General features: G+C 41.7%; 2 protein-coding genes across 6 annotated transcripts; both read left to right on the plus strand.

The window, feature by feature from the left end:
• The first annotated feature begins 3,393 nt into the window (after window positions 1–3,393).
• Window positions 3,394–10,938, plus strand: LOC147451122 (uncharacterized). 2 transcript variants are annotated; one of them, XM_086520087.1, is made up of 6 exons: window positions 3,394–3,546; window positions 3,678–3,855; window positions 7,264–7,313; window positions 8,524–8,621; window positions 8,700–9,277; window positions 9,505–10,938. In XM_086520087.1, exons 1-6 carry the CDS (start codon window positions 3,476–3,478, stop codon window positions 10,405–10,407), a joined length of 1,878 nt encoding a protein of 625 aa, XP_086376213.1. In that variant the 5' UTR covers window positions 3,394–3,475; the 3' UTR covers window positions 10,408–10,938. The 2 variants fall into 2 exon arrangements, with proteins under 2 accessions (XP_086376213.1, XP_086376215.1); XM_086520089.1 differs by having other exon boundaries at window positions 9,508–10,937.
• Window positions 10,939–13,644: 2,706 nt separating this feature from the next.
• Window positions 13,645–16,825, plus strand: LOC147451123 (pentatricopeptide repeat-containing protein At1g06140, mitochondrial-like). 4 transcript variants are annotated; one of them, XM_086520092.1, is made up of 3 exons: window positions 13,645–13,950; window positions 14,465–14,659; window positions 14,771–16,825. In XM_086520092.1, exons 2-3 carry the CDS (start codon window positions 14,515–14,517, stop codon window positions 15,868–15,870), a joined length of 1,245 nt encoding a protein of 414 aa, XP_086376218.1. In that variant the 5' UTR covers window positions 13,645–13,950; window positions 14,465–14,514; the 3' UTR covers window positions 15,871–16,825. The 4 variants fall into 4 exon arrangements, with proteins under 4 accessions (XP_086376218.1, XP_086376217.1, XP_086376216.1 ...); XM_086520091.1 differs by having other exon boundaries at window positions 13,645–13,960; window positions 14,465–16,825; XM_086520090.1 differs by having other exon boundaries at window positions 14,465–16,825.
• The last annotated feature ends 1,459 nt before the right edge of the window (window positions 16,826–18,284 follow it).

Here is an 18,284-nt window from a genome sequence, read left to right on the forward strand (position 1 = left end):
TACATTATTACTTGGGTATTCAGTTTGTGCAATCAGAGGATGGCATATACATGCTGCAGGCAAAATATTTGCATAAAATTTTGGACAAGTTTGGTATGCAAAATTGTAAACCAATCTCTACACCCGTAGAAACTGGATCAAAGTTGAGCATGCACGATGCTAGAGAACCTTTTGATGTACATACTTATGCAGCAGCGGTTGGTTGCTTGATATATTTGGCAGGCAACACTCGTCCAGACATTCAATTTGGGGTTTCACAAGCAAGCAGATTTATGCACAGCCCAGGTATGCATCATTGGCAGGCTGTGAAGCGCATACTTCGTTACCTTTCAGGTACCCCTAATCTTGCCATGTTCTTTCCAAGGGGGGATATGTATGGAAAGCACAGTTCTATGCAGCTTCTTGGTTACAGCGATTCAGATTGGGCTGGTGATTTTGACACACGACATTCCACAAGTGGCAATTGTTTTTTCTTGGGAAATGCATGTATATCTTGGCTAAGCAAGAAGCAACCCACAGTGGCTACATCAACTTGTCAAGCTGAGTACAGGGCAGCTTTCACGGCAACAGTTGATTGTGTATGGATACGCAGGTTATTGGCAGATCTTTGTGAGTGTCAACAGGCACCCACTACCATTTTCACTGACAGTCAGAGTGCTATGGCAGTTGCAAGGAATCCAGTATTTCATGCAAGAACAAAGCACATAGAGGTTCACTACCACTATGTCAGGGAAAGGCTACATGCAGGGGAGATCACACTAACTTACTGTCCTACACAGGATAACATTGCAGATCTATTTACGAAGGCGTTATCACGAGAAAAGTTTGAAGCTTTCCGAAAAGCTTTGGGCTTACTCTCATACACATGATGATCTTCTACCTTGTACGGATTCACACTATCACTACAGGGGGGATTTGTAGACATGTAGTAGTGTTAGTGTGTATACGCGCTTCACCAGGGGCACTTTTCTCCCACTGGGTTTTTCCCCCTGGACATCTGGTGTGAAAGGACACCTTATCTCTTAGGGTTTCATATAAGCTTTGTAGCTCTGAGTTTGTATACACATTATTATTCCAATACAGAGAGACAGACTACAGAGATCTCGTACACAAGCTCTGTGTCTTCTCCTTCTCCATCTTCTTCCTACTCTGAGTTGCTGTCTTCCTTCTGTTTCCTGTTTCATCATCTTCAACAATATTTTCGTACCATAGCCTCAACATTGCCGAGCAGTATTCGGGGAAAATGTGCCTCGGGTTAACACCATACCATTTTGAATGTCAAAAATGCAGAGAAATTTTAAAAACCAGGCTAATTTTTTGATGGGTTTTTACACTATTTTTCTCTCTTTTGGGGTTGAGAGCATTTTCAAAATTGAAAACGGTATGGTATTAGGTCGAGACACATTTCACCCTAACAAAAATTTTCAAGAGGAAATTTTTGAAAATTAGGTGCTATTTTCTGCACTTTTACACTATTTTTCTCTCTTTTGAGGTTGACAACATTTTCGAAATAAAAAACGGCATGGTATTCAGTTGAGACACATTTTTCCCTAACACTGCCTGCAGCAAAACACTTCTTTCTTTTGAGGTTCACAGCATTTTCGAAATCGAAAACGGCATGTAGTGTTCGGGAAAAAACATTTTCCCAAACATGCAAAATGCCTTTCCTTATTTTTGCCAAGAGGAAAATTTAGAAAATTAGCTTACTTTTTTAGGTTTTTACACTATTTTTCTCTATTTTGGGGCGGAATTTCTCCTTTTCCCCTTGTGCTCAACAGGCATTTTGGAAATTGTAGACGGCATGGTATTCAGTTGAGACACATTTTTCCCTAACACTACCTGCAGCGAAACACTTTCTCTCTTTTGAGGTTGAGAGCATTTTTGAAATCGAAAACGGCATGCAATGTTTGGGAAAAAACATTTTCTCAAACATACAAAATGTCTTTCCTTATTTTTGCCAAGAGGAAAATTTAAAAAATTAGGTTACTTTTTTAGCTTTTTACACTATTTTTCTCTATTTTGGGGCAGAATTTCTACTTTTACCAACGTGCTCAACCGGGATTTTGGAAATTGAAGATGGCACGATATTAAGCTGAGACACATTTTTTCGGAACACTGGCGGCATGGTATTAAATTGAGAGAAAGAAGATCATGCTTGTTATTTTTAAATATTGGGGATGATGGCCACGTAATCGATTTCACCTTCAGTTCTCTACTTCACCATGAGCCACTGACACAGACAGTCCTCAAAAGTCTAAGCCTTAAATAGGCTAGAAGTGCATTTTAGAAAGACTCTCTCTCTTTTGAGGTTGACAGCGTTTTCAAAATCGAAAAAGGCATGGTATTAAGTTGAGACAATACAGCCAATACAGCCAGTCGATGGAGTCGTCACCAACCTTCTGTACCAACACTGCAGCCAGTCACTATGCACACAGTATTGCAAGGACCTCATGCTCAAACTCTGCAGCCGTACTGACCACCTCCCTCGCCCTCCGCAACCTCGCAAAGAGCAGCTCGTCCAGTGCTTCTCCATCGACTGTCGAACCTTGGACGCAGTCGTCGAGTACAGTGGACTGCCTCTAAGCCTTTAAGGCTCTACAAACTTTCACACGCAACTGGCCTCCACGTGGATGCCATAGGCAATAGGACACCCAAGCGAGCCCAACACTAAGGCCAATGCTTTAGCAGGCCAATGATATATGATTAGAGCAATCTAAGAATCAATGGGACTACTCACAATAACGAACTATGCGTGTACAAAGAGATATGTTTCTGTTTTACACACTCTTCTTGCCTTCATAATGGCACTCTCATTATTGCACTCACATGTTGCTTATGTTTGTGGCTCATAGCATGGCTTTGCCTCCAAGACTAAATGACACGGAGCATTTAAGAGGGGGAGGTGAAGGGATCAATGAACGGGAAGTCCGTGCGCAGCCGTCGAGGCGATGTCCACCGTAGATCTCCTATTAAAACTAAACCTAGACAAGAACTAAACCCGGACATAGGGCCTGTCCAGGTTTAGTTCTAGGCGAATCCAGGTTTAGTGTTTATAACATCATGTAAAATGGCATTGATTTCACATGCACGCGGACGGGCGTTGTGGTTAGCTCGCAAAAGACATTTGGGTGCGAGGTCGTGGGTTCCAATCCGGCCTCCTCACCTGTGCCCCAATTTTTTTGGGGGGGCTCACCCACCTCGAGATGCCACCACCCTCCACCGTCGATCCCCTTACCCACCCCCACGTGGGCAACCGTGTTAGTGTCGTGGATGGCCTTGCCTACATGAGTCTTCGGAAAACTAATGAATTTAGGTTTAAATCCTATAGGCCACTCCAGTCTAAGATAAACCATGTCAATAAATAACCTCCCCGTGGATGCCATACCTGATCCTAGCAATGCTCTAAGAGCCAACTCTTTGCTTGGTTGAAATGAAGGTGTCATTTCAATACGTCTAGATTAAAGCATACGTCGTCATGCAGGAGGACGTTGGTGTCGACCATTACGCGCGCCATGAAGAGCTTTTCAAGAAACGTCTATCATTACTGTAAGAACACACATACACAAGCAATGTCCTCGCTCAAGCTTATGTGTGTGTCTGGTGTGTGGAGAGAGAGAGAGAGAGAGAGAGAGAGAGAGAGAGAGAGAGAGTTTTTTGGGTGGGTGGATTTGTATCAGGCGGGAGTCGTTGGGCCTGGTGGAGCAGAGACGAAGGATGACAAGAGAGAGAGCTTCTTCGCCTGCCCTCAAGCGTGTCATTCTCCGCTTAAAGCAAAGTCAAGCAGATGCCCTTGATGTCAAGTGCAAGAACCAGAAATTGCTTCAAGCTGTGGATGACATGCTCATGGAAAAACAGGCGTGTTTCCTATGCCATATGCACTTAACTCAATTATATGTGTCAAGTGCAAGAGGAAGCCGTTCTCATTTCAACATAGACCACACGCTGTCCCCAGAGAAACCTCTTTAATTTACAATCACAGTGTCTTCTTTTAATTTTGAAGTAATTAGGCCCTGAAAAAACCAAGATCAGTATCTGGTACTACATTTTTGATCATAGAAGTAAGGTGTTGGCTATGGAGGTTGATAGCAGAAATGTTCAAGCTCCATTGAAGACAACGATAGCAAGAGGTACTGTTAGAAAAAAACCGGGGTCTAGTGTATTTTAATCGACTGAAATTATAAAATCCCGGTTAGATTTTAAACTTGCCTTTAAGAAAACCGACAAATGTACACAAGTTTTAGTGTAATTACCGGCAAAAGCTTCAAATGTTGACCTGAAAACCGGGAGAATTTCAAGTTTCCCCTTATTTTGATCGGTTAGGAAAAATGCTTTTTTCTAGCCCTGGCAAGAGGGAGTGAGAGACTATTCACATGGGCAGAAAAAAGAAACATGCACTCTTACTTTCTAGTTAAATTCATAGGGCTGAAAAGTTTTGTGGTGACGGTGCATTGTGATGCCATGTCTTTTAGAAGGGTTCTTGCAGTCGAGACAATTCAAATGCTCATCCCAACAACCTTCCTCTTAAGCCTTTTGCTTATGGCCTATTATGGTTGACACTCAATATACTTCCCCTAAAATGATTGTGGGATGTCTTTGCTGCTCCGTTTGATCAACACGGGATAGGCTAAGGTTCTCCTAGACAATCCTTCCTTGAATGATTGTCAGGAGTACAAAACAATAGCCTTGCTCTTCTGCACTAAAGATATTAAGTACTTGCGTTAGTTTTAAAAAAATGCATTACTGCTAAAGATTCCTTCTCCCTCTCCTTCCCGACGCCGATGACATATGAAAGCCCCTGCTTCTGTTGCGTTATGCTGGCGCCCTATCACGTGTAGCCATAGCCGTCCTTGCCCCTTGTGCTTGCGAAAGTTTGAGTGCCGAGAAATCCACCTTCACTAGCCCGCCTGCAAACCCCTTCATCATGAGAAGTCGTGCTATGCAACCCACAGCTCCCATCTCCTCTGCCTCCCTGGCTTCCCCACGTCCGCCATGATTTCTCCGGGTACGTCTGCTTACCCCTCCTTGTTTTGGGACTTGCAACTTGCAAGTCAGGTTTGCGGCCAAGATCAGTCTGCTGCATGAAAAGACTGCAGTTCCACTGCTCTCAAAAGAAGGAAAAAAGAAGGATCCTACTTCCAAAAGAAATCGGGGAAGATAATTTTTCAAAAAAACATAGGCACGCATGTGCTTGCTCGACGCCTTTCCCCTTTTCTATTCAATCCTTAAATTGCATCTACTGAGACTCTTCTCAGTTCCTTTTTCAAAATGTGTTTCACCTACTCATCTTACAATAATAGGGTAATGTTGTTGCTCCTCCCTTTGAACAATAAGGTATAGGCTGGTTTTGTACTCGGAAATCCTTCCTTTAATGACTATTTTGAGAGCCCAACAAAAATTTGTGCTGCATTACTGATTAAAGTGTTCAACCTATCCTTGCTTTAGTTTGTGTTGGGATTGAGCTTTGTACCATGTGGCAGGACTCGAAGGCGTGTGAACTCTTATAGCATACATGTTGAAGCAGAACCTAGAAGGTGCGTACCCTAGGAAAATGTGGATCTAACTGTGTCTACTGCATCACCAAGCATGGAGTGGATGTGATTGTATTATCAGGAACTTCCTACTTTATATGAAGGAGAGGAGAGCTCCACCTATTGCATGTGGAAGTCTAATTCATTGGAAGCCTTAGGCAGTCGAGTCTTGCTCTCTTGCTTTACCTTTTCTCTCTCATTCTCTCATGCTTTATCTTCCAACATGGTATCGGGGCCTTAGTTTCAAATGAGGCAAGGTTTCAAGAGAGGTGACTCGGAGCACCCTTGTAGCCTGGGAGTGGCAGACAGTAGCTCACGCAATAGTAAAGCGGCAAAGCCTGCAGAGGGCTATGACAAAACTGGTGGCAGCAAGGCCATAAAGCCCACATTGCCATGAGAAGCTGATTGGGCTGTTGATGCTTATAGTCAATTGCCAGAAGCCATCCATGCTGCAATCAAGCTGTTGTGGCTGTATTGCGCCTCAATGTGCTATTGTTATTGATTGCAGTAAGCAGCAATGTGGTTGCTTACTATGCCACAAGTAATCACCAAGAGGATTGGCAGCCTGCTGTGGGTCTGCGAGGCTTCTCATAAGCAGCGACACAGCTGATTACTACGCCTGTGTGGGCTGCTGTGTGAGGTTACTACGCCTGGGATTAGTATGCCTATGTGCAAACAAAGGCAGCCCGTGTAGGTGCAGCCAGCTGCTACTGAGGAGGCAAGGCCAGGAACTGACTGCCACCGTTGTGCTGCCATTGGCCAACATAAGCTACAGGAACGAGTTAAGCTCCTACAACACCGTTTGGGGGCTTCGAATAGGTGCTTGGCTTCGGTCTTCCCTTGGAGTAAATGTAGGGAGAGTCAGTGGCTCCGTGGTAGAAGCTTTCTTTTCTGGCTCAAAGGCAAAGTCTGCCAATGCTCAAACACCCAACTGCAACATGTTTCGTAAGTTCATGAATAGTGGAAACCTGTGTGGAGACATAGTCCTTGTTTTGGTGGAATATCTCACTATGATGCTCCAAGGATAGATTTTTGTGGAGAGAAACTGATAGATAGATACCTTAAAATCTCTGGTTATAGTCGTCAGTGTGTTGATGGAGACCATCTCTAAAGTTCCTAATTGGCTATGAATTGTTTGCTACGTCCTAAGAGCACAATGCTTGGTTGATAAAGACTGCATAGCATTGTCTTTGAGAAAACCTGCAACACGAGAAATCTTGGATTCTTCAATGTAGTTGCCAAGAGAATATATATTGTCAAACTGTCGAAGGAATTGAAGAGGCTTCTTTTTGTCTCAAACACTAGAAAAGGTAAAGAATTTCATTGTGTACCTCCATCCTTGAAAATCTTAGGCTGATATAGATGATATACTAAACTCTGATGGTGGTGGGGGAGGAGGCAGTGGAGGTGGATCCACTAGTAAAAGCATTACAAATGTAGATTCTGCTACCATTTGGCAGAGAACACCTCCAAGTGGAATAGAGGACTCCCCCAAATTCTAAGTAGAAGCCCTGGAACTGCCAAGTGGGGTCTCGTGGCTGCAAAAATCAAGGTTTACTTCAAAATGAATGGCTACAAAGTTTTCTCTTGTATCCTGTTGCTATCTTAGTATTGTTGCACCTATTAAAGTCAATGTTGGAGCCAACACAATGGCCATTTTCACAATTAGTGTGAAGTCATTTTATACAGTTATTGGATTTCTGCTACGTAATATTAAGAAAAGTCTGATTTGCAGGCACAATTGCCAATCAAGTCAGCCACTAATGTAACAACCAAAGAACTATGGTACTTTTCTACCTTGACATACAATAAACTCTTTTAATCATGAAGTCAAATGTTTCAAACTTTTATAAAAGGAAGCCATCATGTAACTTACTATTCACAACACTTCCGCAGAAACCTTTGCTACATGATGTTCTCAACACAATGCACTCATCTCTCTATGTTTTTTGAGAACATCAGAGCCATTTTTCACAAATTTGTCATGTGCGTAGCCCACCACATCTAACTGCAAACAGTGATTAATAAAATGGGTGCATATGAATGTGCGGGTGCATTGCGATTGCAAACACTGTTCAAATTGGATGTCATAGGAATATTCTGAGACCTAGTAAAACACACTTCAATTTCATATGAATTAAGCTCTCTCTTTGTCATAGTTGGTAAGAAGATGAATGCTCAAACTTGAAGGTGATGCGCTAATGTATTTGGCTGTTTGCTCATATTTTGCATTAATTTCTTCATTTTCCGATATGGCATCCAACATGTGAGATAGGTAGCTTGCCCAGCTCTTGTTCAGATTTTTCCAGGGATCCACATTTACTTACATCCCAGTGATACTACACTTTTTGGTTGGGCTTGCATCGTGTGGCTCATCAATTATGTGCGCCTTGTTTCTATCAAGTAAGAAAGGGCCTAGAGTGTGGCAACGGATGCCTCAGAGACAAACAGAGGCCATCTGATCATGGATCATGATGAGTTATGTGCTCTTTAGACTCAAAAAGGCCTTGAACGATATGCAAGCGGCTCGGTGTAGCACAGCAATCACAATGCTACTTCAATCTGTAGGAAAGCCATGCTGGCTAGTCACTGCAATTGATCTGTTATTACAACCAGCCTGCTCCATGAGTTTTGCTACACCTATTTGTGGAAATGTGGAACTATGCACCATATGAACATGCATTTTCTTGGATCAGGCTCCATGTGGAGAATCAGAAGGCCCTTTTCTGGTAATTAAAATTGGTTGCTTGCAGTTACTCAGTAGACATGGATATTTTTCTTCTCTAGACTAGCTGTTCTTGTTTCCCTGATGAATATGCAGAAGTCTGCTTCGTTTTGAGGGGTAGGGTACTCTATTCAAAGTAAAATGATTTGCTTCGCTTTGTGAACTGTGTTGAGGTGTTGGTGTTCTAGCTCAGATTGTCTTGTGTGAAATGAGAGATGTCTTATCCTTTACATTTTGGTGTGATTGTGGTCTGGTTTTTACGGATTTCAGTTGCAAAAGCAGCGCAATCGTGAAGGAACAGAAGTTAAATGATACATGTTCTGATGTTGGCCAAGAAGGGGCAGTCATCATCAGGTCTTCTGATCCAGGTATATCCCTTTTGTGACCTTGTTCTCAATTATGTTTGGGTTTCTGTTTCTGCTTAAACTGATGCTTAGGTCACACAGAGGCAGAAAGGCAGCACCAAGCGACATCTCACATAAAGCTGCAAGATCTGGGATCTAGTATTAAAACGACTGATACTGACGCCTCGTGCCTGTCTACACCAATCACCTGCTCAAGTCCTCATGAAAAAGTCTTATTCGGAACATGCGAGGAATTTCCAGCCCAGTATATTGTCAGTGAATTGCAGGCAATTATCCCTCATTCAACTCTGGTGATGGAAGAGAAACTAGCCTTGCATTCAATCATAACAGTAGAATCATCGAAATCTGTTGATATCGACAACATTGCTCGCAAAAATCAGCATCAAGATACATTGACAGATAAAGGCAGCGTATGCACATCTAGGGAGGACACAAATGAGCCGACGTCGGGTGGATGTTCAGATCTACCATGCTTGAACAATGACTTCATTATACAAGAAATATATACACATACAGAGCAGCAAAATGAACATCTGACGTATAAACATGAAAAGCTACTGGAGCAAGGGGATGATTGTAGCAAGCCAAGGCTACTTTCCTTCGTGAAGGAAAGTGAAGTTGCAACAGATGCTGGAGACACAGTACCAAGCAGATTTTTGGTATATTCACAAACCTCATTCTATTTGATAGGGCCTGCATTGTAGACTCCAAGTTGAAGGAGAGCTGCACTTGGGTTTTTAATCATATGCAAGGGGCTTATATTTTTTTCTGGTCTGCAATTAAATTGGCTTTTTATGTCGATTTTTCACAAACCACTCTCTCACCCCACTTATTAGAACGGATGCAGAGTGGGGGAAGACGTTGAGCAATGCTTATGGTTTCTCAGCAGATTGCTGATGTTGGACATCAGATACATGACCAAGACAGGACTCTTATAAGGAGGAAGAGAGCAGAGCTTGCCACATCTCCATCCAAGGAGAAGCTGATGATTCTTGACAATATTTACAGTGCAATACATCAGTCGCAGCATACTCTGTGGGCATACCAAAGCGAACATGTGTGGAATCCTGGTCTTGTGTTTTCGACCATTGAGGCTGCAAGAGTAGGCGAAGAAGAGGTCAGGAAGGTTCTCAATAGCAAAGATAGTGGGTCACGGTTGCTGATCTGCTGTGAAGCGATTTGCGAGCTGGTACATGCATTTCCGCCGGAGAGTCTTGTGCCATCGAAATTTGTGGAGGAGTGCCTATTGGCAACCCAGTCTGTCAAAGTGGATATACATGATTGGGTTAAGAAGAACCTGCTCACAACATACCAAGATGTCGACTCAGCATTGTTTTGGGATAGCCTAACTCGGCATGCAGTTTATCTAGTAGCACATGAACTTGCGACGGCGAAACAAATAGCATCAATTTTCACTGGAATTTTGCTGCCAGCATCCAGGCTGAATGACACAGTGAAGGATGTGCATGAAAGTGCAAGAGTAAATCTACACATCTTTATTGCGATTCTGCTGGGTACGAAAGATGCATTAGCAACGTTGTCTTCTCAGGTTAATGGCTGCCTCATTTCCAGTGGCCTGGATTGTGATAGTGCACATGTAGCTCTTTATAAGTATGATAATGATAATAGCAGGCATGAATGGCAAGAGAGTGCTTTGTTGCCAATTGTACAGATGCCAACAGTCCAAGCAGAAGAACCGGCCAAGAACGTGAAATCCACAAGCCCTCGATCGTGCCTTTCTTGTTCTTTGCTTGTGAAGTGCCTTCCATGGAAAAAGTCCAATCTCTAGAGTTGTGAATTGTCTTCCCACGGTTTAAGTTGAAGGTCTTGTGCAAGCATTTGGAAATTCACCACAAGAAGTTTTCCTCTACTTCCAAACATCAAACAGGCCTAACAGGGGATATGAAGCTTTAATGTGGTGCAAAATGGGAAACTGACTCATGATGGCAGACCTGACACTCCCATAAATGTGAGAAAATTTGGCTACTTGCATTGGTTCGAATGCAGGGTTCCAATCTTCACAATTTTGGCAATAGAAGATTTTCAACTCTCCACTGCCAATGATGTTTTCAAGCATCATCGATATGTTTCGCACGTCAATAAATTTGATTCTTACTGCAAGTTCACATGTTACAGATAAGCTTAAGTCAAAAAAAAAAAAAAAACCTTAACTGCTTACAAATGTACAATTTCTACCAAGTTGTTCAAAGTGAGTGGTACATTGTTTGACTGACATATAAGATGTCATATCGGCCGTTTATCTCTGCAATCAAATGCCAATGCCTCTACAGAAACATGCTGCTGGCTACCATTTACTTGCAAGCCCACCTAAATAAACAGTATGTTTACACAAGCTTGATGTAGAAATAGTTAGATTGGTGTTAAAACATGCATACCAGATGGGTTTTTTAACTTTGCAACCATTACACACTCTCACGACACTCCTACTTGCATGCAATCAAATCACTGATTTGGCAACTTTACAGAAAAAGCAATTTTTGGGTTGTAGGTGCTTCAACTGGACTATGAATAACCCCACAGCAAGAGCTTGATGAGCTTAAGCTTCCCTCTTAGTTTTGTGAAGCTCCAGGGTAAAGAATCCCGTAACTGGATGGGTCTAAAACAAGGAAAGATTAAGTGGGATCTAATTTATCATGCAAATTTGAGGGATGATAGGGATACACTATACCAGAGTTTTACATGAGCTTTTTTCTTAAAAACATCAATGTCATTCAAAATCGTTAATTTTAGTGAGATTTGAGTCATTTCAATTTGAATTTTTCTTTATTGGCTCTTACATTTTAGTTGCCCTTAAGTTGGCTCCTTTATATCACTTTTATAGTCACTACTCCACTTCTCTGATTTGGAAGAAATCAAACAAAATAGATTTTATCAGAGCTTAAGAAGGGAGGATTTCATTACCATTCTCAAAATCAGTGTGGACACTTTCATTCGACCACCAACACTAGTGAGAGTTCTCAACTACATGATATACTACTCTCTTCTCTTGAACAACTACATGATATACTATTCTCTTCTCTTGAACAAGATGAAAGATCTCTATTCACGTCCTTTCAATTGACTTGTATACCTAGCTTATGGCCAAAATGCTAAATGGGTACTTCTCAAGTATAAACTAGAGGATATGAGCCCCAACTTAAAGATAAATATTGTATTTACATTTGAAGGGTTCTCATCAATCCTAAGCTTTTGATAGAGCATATAATAATGTCATAATAAGAATTGTACTAGCCAAAAATCTTCAATATGCTAGATGCTTACATGTTTGGAGCAAAATTAATCCCCAAAGCACCAATGTTTTCTCACATTCCCTCCCACCTAGAATATGCTGACACCTTAGCCTTAGTGCCTCTCTCTCTCTCTATCTCTTAAATTGAGCATCCACGTCCATGTCCCACACGATGTCGTAGCAATGGCATCTCTATCCTCTAGACTTGGTTAGATACAAACCTTGTTTGCAGATCTTGATTGATGGAAAAGAAGATGTGAGTTTGTTGTGTAGAAAGTCTTGACCATGAAGTGAGTGGGTATAAGATACATAACTTTGGAGTACAATCTCATAATGATATTCTTTGAAGGTGTGTTTTATAAATCCCTGACCTTCCTCTCCCTCCAAGAATGCAACGAAAGGGTGACCAGTCTACCACAGATCAGTAAATGTGCCTATACAAGTCTTTATCATTTTTGCAATATCTTGGATAGCATAGTGCATGCCAAATCCGTCACTCCTTTGAACATAATGATAAGATCTGGTGTTAGAGTGTCCTTGAAATGTTTTTAAAAAAAAAAAACCATTAGCGCGAGGAAGGTAGTAGGGAGAAACTTTATACATATCCATCCACACATTGCTGTTCATTACACCTTCAAGGGGCAACAATGGGGACGACCTCCCCGATGGGGAAGGAGAATAAGTGAAATGCTTCTCTAGTGGCCTAGAGTTCTTTGCCATCAAATCTAGATCGAAATAGTTTAGCCAAATTTGATTCATCTCTATATGCCTCTTGAAAGTTTCACATGTCCCCCTAAGTTTGCAAGGGAGAATAAGTAGGGTCTATCTTGATCTCATGTGGAGCAATCAATCAATATACTTGCATGAATCCTCTTTTCCAACCAGCTCCTCTACCATGTTGGTTAATTCTTTATCATGTTAGGACATCAAAACCTCCAAGTGTATTTGATGGACACTTGGAAAGAAGCTTTTTTACATTCCTCTTGATGAGTGGATAATGAAAACAAGATGTAGTCACTTACGGATTCTTCGGTCTTCGCATATACAATGTTTGCCAAAAGCTGCAAAAGATGTTGATGCAGATAGGAGGGGATTTTGTAGTAGTTGCTTCACATTTTCCTTGGAGGCTTCATATTTGTCCACCATTACGAATTTTATTGGATACCCCCAATCTCTTCCTCTTCCTCTTGCAAAGCTTCCTCCTCCTACTCTTCTTATCTTTGGAGGCTACTCTCCATCTTGATCACTTGTGTATCAAACTCTGTGTTCTTCTTTATGTTTTCTAGGTCTATGCACGGTCTCTTCTAATTCTACTCATCTCAACAACCTTCTTTTCTTCTCTTCCTCAAGGAGCATGTCTTACTCCATTGGAGCAACTTCTAGTACTTGTAGAATTTGTCCTCTGCTATTGTTAATTTGAGCTTGGGTATTGGACAAAATTGTGGTTGTTACCCGAGTTCGCCACTAGTCCACCCACCTCGAGTTCACCTCTAGTTTACTAGCCTTGCGGGGCGTTGGTCGAACATGAGACCTCTGGTTGCCACACGAAAGCCCTATCGTCGTGCTAGCACGTGTCGGTGACCATGTCTTCACCTGGTTCACTGCTAGTTCACCGGACCATCGGACAACTGAGATCAAAGGCGATCCATGTCCCCTGGACCCCATGCGTGGGATGTAATGACCCCCTAGGGAGAGAGGCACTTGGTCTCAACTTATTTTTTGAGGATCGCCTTTTCTTGTTTTGGTCGAGTAGGTAGTACTATTGCACTTCAATGGAGCAACTTCACAACATTTTGCTTGTCTGAGAGGACGGACATCGGACAGCTATTCTATCTGCAATGCGAATGACATTCTTGGCATTTTTACGCCATTCATGACACATTTTCAACCTCTCTGTATTGGTATTAAAGAAAAGAATTGAGTTTAATTAGTATTAGTATTTTTCAAACAGTCTAAACGACCTTTGGCGTGCACGATGAGTGATGAAGCTGAAGATCAGCAGTTTTGTTGACGGAAGCTTGGCTTACGGCGAAATGGCTTCTCGCCCCACACACAAACGTCTCTCATAGACGCTTCTCTCAGGTTCCTTTTCGTGCGTGCAACACACCCACCCACCCACACACACACACACACACAATCACTGTCAGTGCTGCTCGTGTATGCCATGCTTTATCAGCGTTTCGATGATATTGTTCTGTGCAATCTTCACTTGTTTACAACCATGTCCATGCCCTTATGAAATATGTAGCCTTACAGTCACGCTACCTTAACTCCATTCTTCTAAGAATGCCCAAGAAGTATACCTATGGAAAATACGGTGTAATTTAATCACACAGAGATATGCACACGAAGGAAGACTTCCCTTGTGGCCGCACCATAGTTGCACAATTGAAAGCATGTGCTAAGGTAAAAGATGTAGCTACTGCTAGCAAGATCCATAGCCTCTGCGTTTATAGAAGCCTATTGAAAACCAATATTTTTGTTGGCAATGCCTTGATTCATTTGTATGCCAAGTGTGGAAGTTTACGGCAAGCTCAAGAAGTTTTTCACTCGCTTCCAGCTCCAGACATTGTCTCATGGAATGTACTTATTGCAGGTTATGTACAACATGGTCGCGGCAACAAAGCAATTGATTGTTTCAAAGATATGCAGCTTCAGGCTGTTGCATGCGATCCTTTTACCTATGCATGCATTTTGAAAGCTTGTGGCTTCTTGAGAGACACCAAAATGGGCAGAGAGATACACATGGATATTGAGAGAAAAGGATTGTTGCAAACCAGCACACTTGTCGGTAACGCCTTGATAGACATGTATGTCAAGTGTGGCTTACTCTTGCATGCGCATGAAGTGTTTGACGTGCTATCTGTTCGTAATGTTGTCTCATGGACATCCCTTATTGCAGGATACGTGCAAGAGGATCTGGCTGTGGACGCATTGCATCTTTTCAAACAGATGCAATTCCAGGGCGTGTCTCCAGATGCCGTTACAATTGTCTGTTGCTTTAAAGCCTGCGGCAGCATTGCAACCAAGAAGAAGGGTCGAGAACTGCATGCTTATGCTAAAAGCAAGGGGTTTCTAGAAAGCAATCTTCTTGTTGGCACAGCTTTAGTTAACATGTATGTCAAATGTGGCATGCTAGCCGAAGCACAGGAAGTGTTTAATGATTTGCAAGTTCGGAATATAGTATCATGGAATTCTCTGATAGCAGGATTTGCGCAACGAAAGAATGGTGAGGTTGCATTGAAGTGCTTTGAGCGCATGAAACTGGAATGTGTCTTTCCAGATGCGGCTACATTCACTTGCAGCTTGAAAGCATGTGGGGGTGTTGGAGCCACTGAGAAGGGAAGAGAGCTACATGCTATCATGAATTATCAAGGCTTGTTAGAAACAAGCCAACTTGCTGGCAATGCGCTGGTGGACATGTATGCCAAAGGCGGCACGCTAGAAACGGCATTGAGAGTGTTCAATGAGCTACCTGTACGGAATGTTGTCTCGTGGAATTCTTTAATAACTGGATATGCACATCTGGGTAAAGTTCTAGATGTCTTTTGTACCTTCGACAGAATGATGAGTGAAGGCATTGTTGCAAATCCGGTGACATGCTTGTGTGTTCTTAGTGCTTGCAGGCACAGTGGTATGGTAGACAAGGGTCAAACATATTTTCAGACTATGAGTGAGAGCTTTGGGTTTATTCCAACTTTTGAGCACTATGCTTGCATGGTCGATCTTCTTGGTCGTGCAGGCCAAGTAGAAAGAGCATTTTTGGTGATGAAAAATGCTCCATCTTTTACCTGTTTGGTAATGTGGCTTACCTTATTGGGTGCATGTCGAAAGTGGGGGAATGTTGAGCTTGCAAGACAGGTGTTTGCGCAGGCAGTGAAGCTTTATGAGAAAGAAGGCGCTCTGTATACGTGTATGTACAACATTTATGAGGATGCTGGCTTATGGAGTGATGCAAAGCAGTTGGACCTCATGAGAATAAAAGCAAGAGTGTGGGCGTAGCCCGAATTTTTCAGCAGCATGCTTTTTTGCTTAAAGCTTTGAAGGGCCTTGTGGCCTGTCAATGCTCTTCTTCCTGCAGTTCAGAGAGATTGAACAAGCTAGGAGGGAAGCTCAATGTAACGCATGCCTCGTTGAGCTTGAATGGTCTCTCAAGTATATTTACCAGGAATGGAAAATTGGAATGCAGAACGGGGAATGGAAGGATGTATGAATTGCCATTCCCTCTTATGGATACTCACGTCTAGAACAAGCAATGGGGATTTCGAATTGGAATTGGGATGGGCACGAAACGGGAACGGAAGCCTGAAAATGGCCATTCCCTGTACTCTCAAATAGTCATTGTGTAGGGGCAAATGGACATGGGGATAATTCGTTTGCGATGAAAGTGCAAGCATGCCAGATTGCGAGCTATGGAATGGATTATGCTTCCATAAGGTTTTACTCCTCTTAGCAAAGAGGATATGCAATCAAGATTATAAAGGCAGTCGAAGCAAGGAATGTGAGTGAAAATGTCTATCGACATACAATCAGGCATATGAAGGCAAACGGCAGCGAGGAATGCAAGTGCAATTGTCTCATTGTCATATAAGCAACACATATGATGGCAGTAGAAGCAAAGGAGGTGAGTGCAAATACTCCCAAAAATGAAAGGTGAGTATGAAGCATTTGTTTAGCTTCCTCTTAAGGAGTTTCATGAGGGTTTGGAGCATCTATGCGCAGTGCTCCACCTGCTCCGATTTTTTCCGGTCAATGTATGTACCATAGACCATCTAATTTTAACGTGCTTGTGCACCTATAGTCTATTTATATAATTTCAACTCAAAACAATATTGGAAAGAAGACAGTCAAATCAAGATTGGGAGATATACAGAAAAGCAGGTTTTTGGGAGCATTGTAAAATACTCCCTTGTATCTATCCACTTGTACAATGAAAAAATTTCAGTTGGTTGTCATTCTCCTACATGGATCAGGGGTTTGTTTGGCTCTAGGCCTAACTTAGATACGAGAATGTGCAAGCTAACTCGTGTATATTTTGGGATTATTTGATAGATTCCTTCCCATTTTTGTAGAGAAGCACCCAATCAATCAAACTTACTTGGCCACCAACTCCATTTGTTTTAAGGGAAAATTACCAAAATACCTCTCTATTTGTGGAAATTCCCAAAATACCACCAATATTTTGTTATAAATTCCTAAGATGCCCTTCAAAATTTTCAAAATATCCTTGGTTGTGAGATTAAATTTCTCCAAAGATAAAAAAATTTGTAGCTTTTCATAAGAAGATTGATTGTCTATCAATACAAGATGTTAAATCTACAATTTGAGTTGGTTATGTAGCCTTTTGAGATGAATTGTTTCGTTATTTTTAAACATAATTACCTTTTTTTGTGAGGTAATTCGTGACAAATTACATGCTAAGCACTTAAAAATGGAGCTCTATTGTCAAAAAGGAATAAAGATTCAAAAATATTGAATAATCTAACCAAAATAGATACAAGGGTATTTTGGCAATTTTTGAAATTTGAGGAGTATTTTGGTAATTTTTCCTTCTTTTAAAATATAGACATAAGAGTCTTTCAAATGCTTTCACAAATCATCTAACAAGGGTTTTGGGCCATAATTGGCCACAAAATCTTGAATCGTTGCATTGGCATGCAGAGGCAATGCAAATTAAAAGGGGTTGATCTAACAACTATAATGCTATTAAAGATCGACTTTATCTAAGTTATGTCTTTGCAAGTAGTCACCAATTAGTATTGATTTATGGTGAGAGGAGGCATCCTTTCACACTATCGTAGCCTACCAAGAGAATCCTAGCTCCACCCTAAATTCATACAAGGGATCTATACCCTACATGGACCCCTAGGTAGTTCCAACCTTATGTGGGATCTATACCCTCCCTTAAATCCCCAGCTAGCGAGCTCAATGTGATTCTTCCATCATTGTGGGTTACCTTATGGTTGAAGGATTTTCTGGTAACTATGTTAATGTACCATCCCAACTTTGGTTACCCCTTTTTGGCCCCATGCCAAGGAAATCCTCCCTAGTTGCTATGTTGGATTTAGTTGAACATGTGATACAAATCATCCTTTGAAATTTATAGTTTCGATCCGATACAATGTAAGAAGGGATTCCCCTCTTCTTTATTGGAATTGATAGAGAGAAGAGGACAATTTCGTTTTCCCTTTTGTAAAAAATGAAAAGGAAGCCCCCCTCCCCACAAAGGAAGGGAGGGTCCTCATATCCTTCCATCCTTAAACAAGTTGGTATGCTCTCGTCTCAATAATAGTCGAAGAAATTCTTCGATCAAATTTTGTTCATTTTCCTAGGTGGTACATTTTGTATCTTTTGGTGAGGGGATAGAAGATCTTGTAGGCTTGATCATTAATCTCCTTGGTATTAGCAAGGGTTTA

Source organism: Adiantum capillus-veneris, chromosome 9, assembly GCF_014529385.1.
Source record: "Adiantum capillus-veneris isolate H3 chromosome 9, ASM1452938v2, whole genome shotgun sequence".
NCBI classification, from domain to species: Eukaryota; Viridiplantae; Streptophyta; class Polypodiopsida; order Polypodiales; family Pteridaceae; genus Adiantum; species Adiantum capillus-veneris.

Bases quoted from the DNA above. Each gene is read 5' to 3' on its own strand.
- LOC147451122 (XM_086520087.1), top strand. From the start codon at position 3,476: ATGCAGGAGGACGTTGGTGTCGACCATTACGCGCGCCATGAAGAGCTT. The intron at 7,314-8,523 runs GTACTTTTCTAC...TACGGATTTCAG, and splicing joins GTAACAACCAAAGAACTATG to TTGCAAAAGCAGCGCAATCG. The intron at 9,278-9,504 runs GTATATTCACAA...ATGGTTTCTCAG, and splicing joins CAGTACCAAGCAGATTTTTG to CAGATTGCTGATGTTGGACA.
- LOC147451123 (XM_086520091.1), top strand. From the start codon at position 14,515: ATGCAGCTTCAGGCTGTTGCATGCGATCCTTTTACCTATGCATGCATT.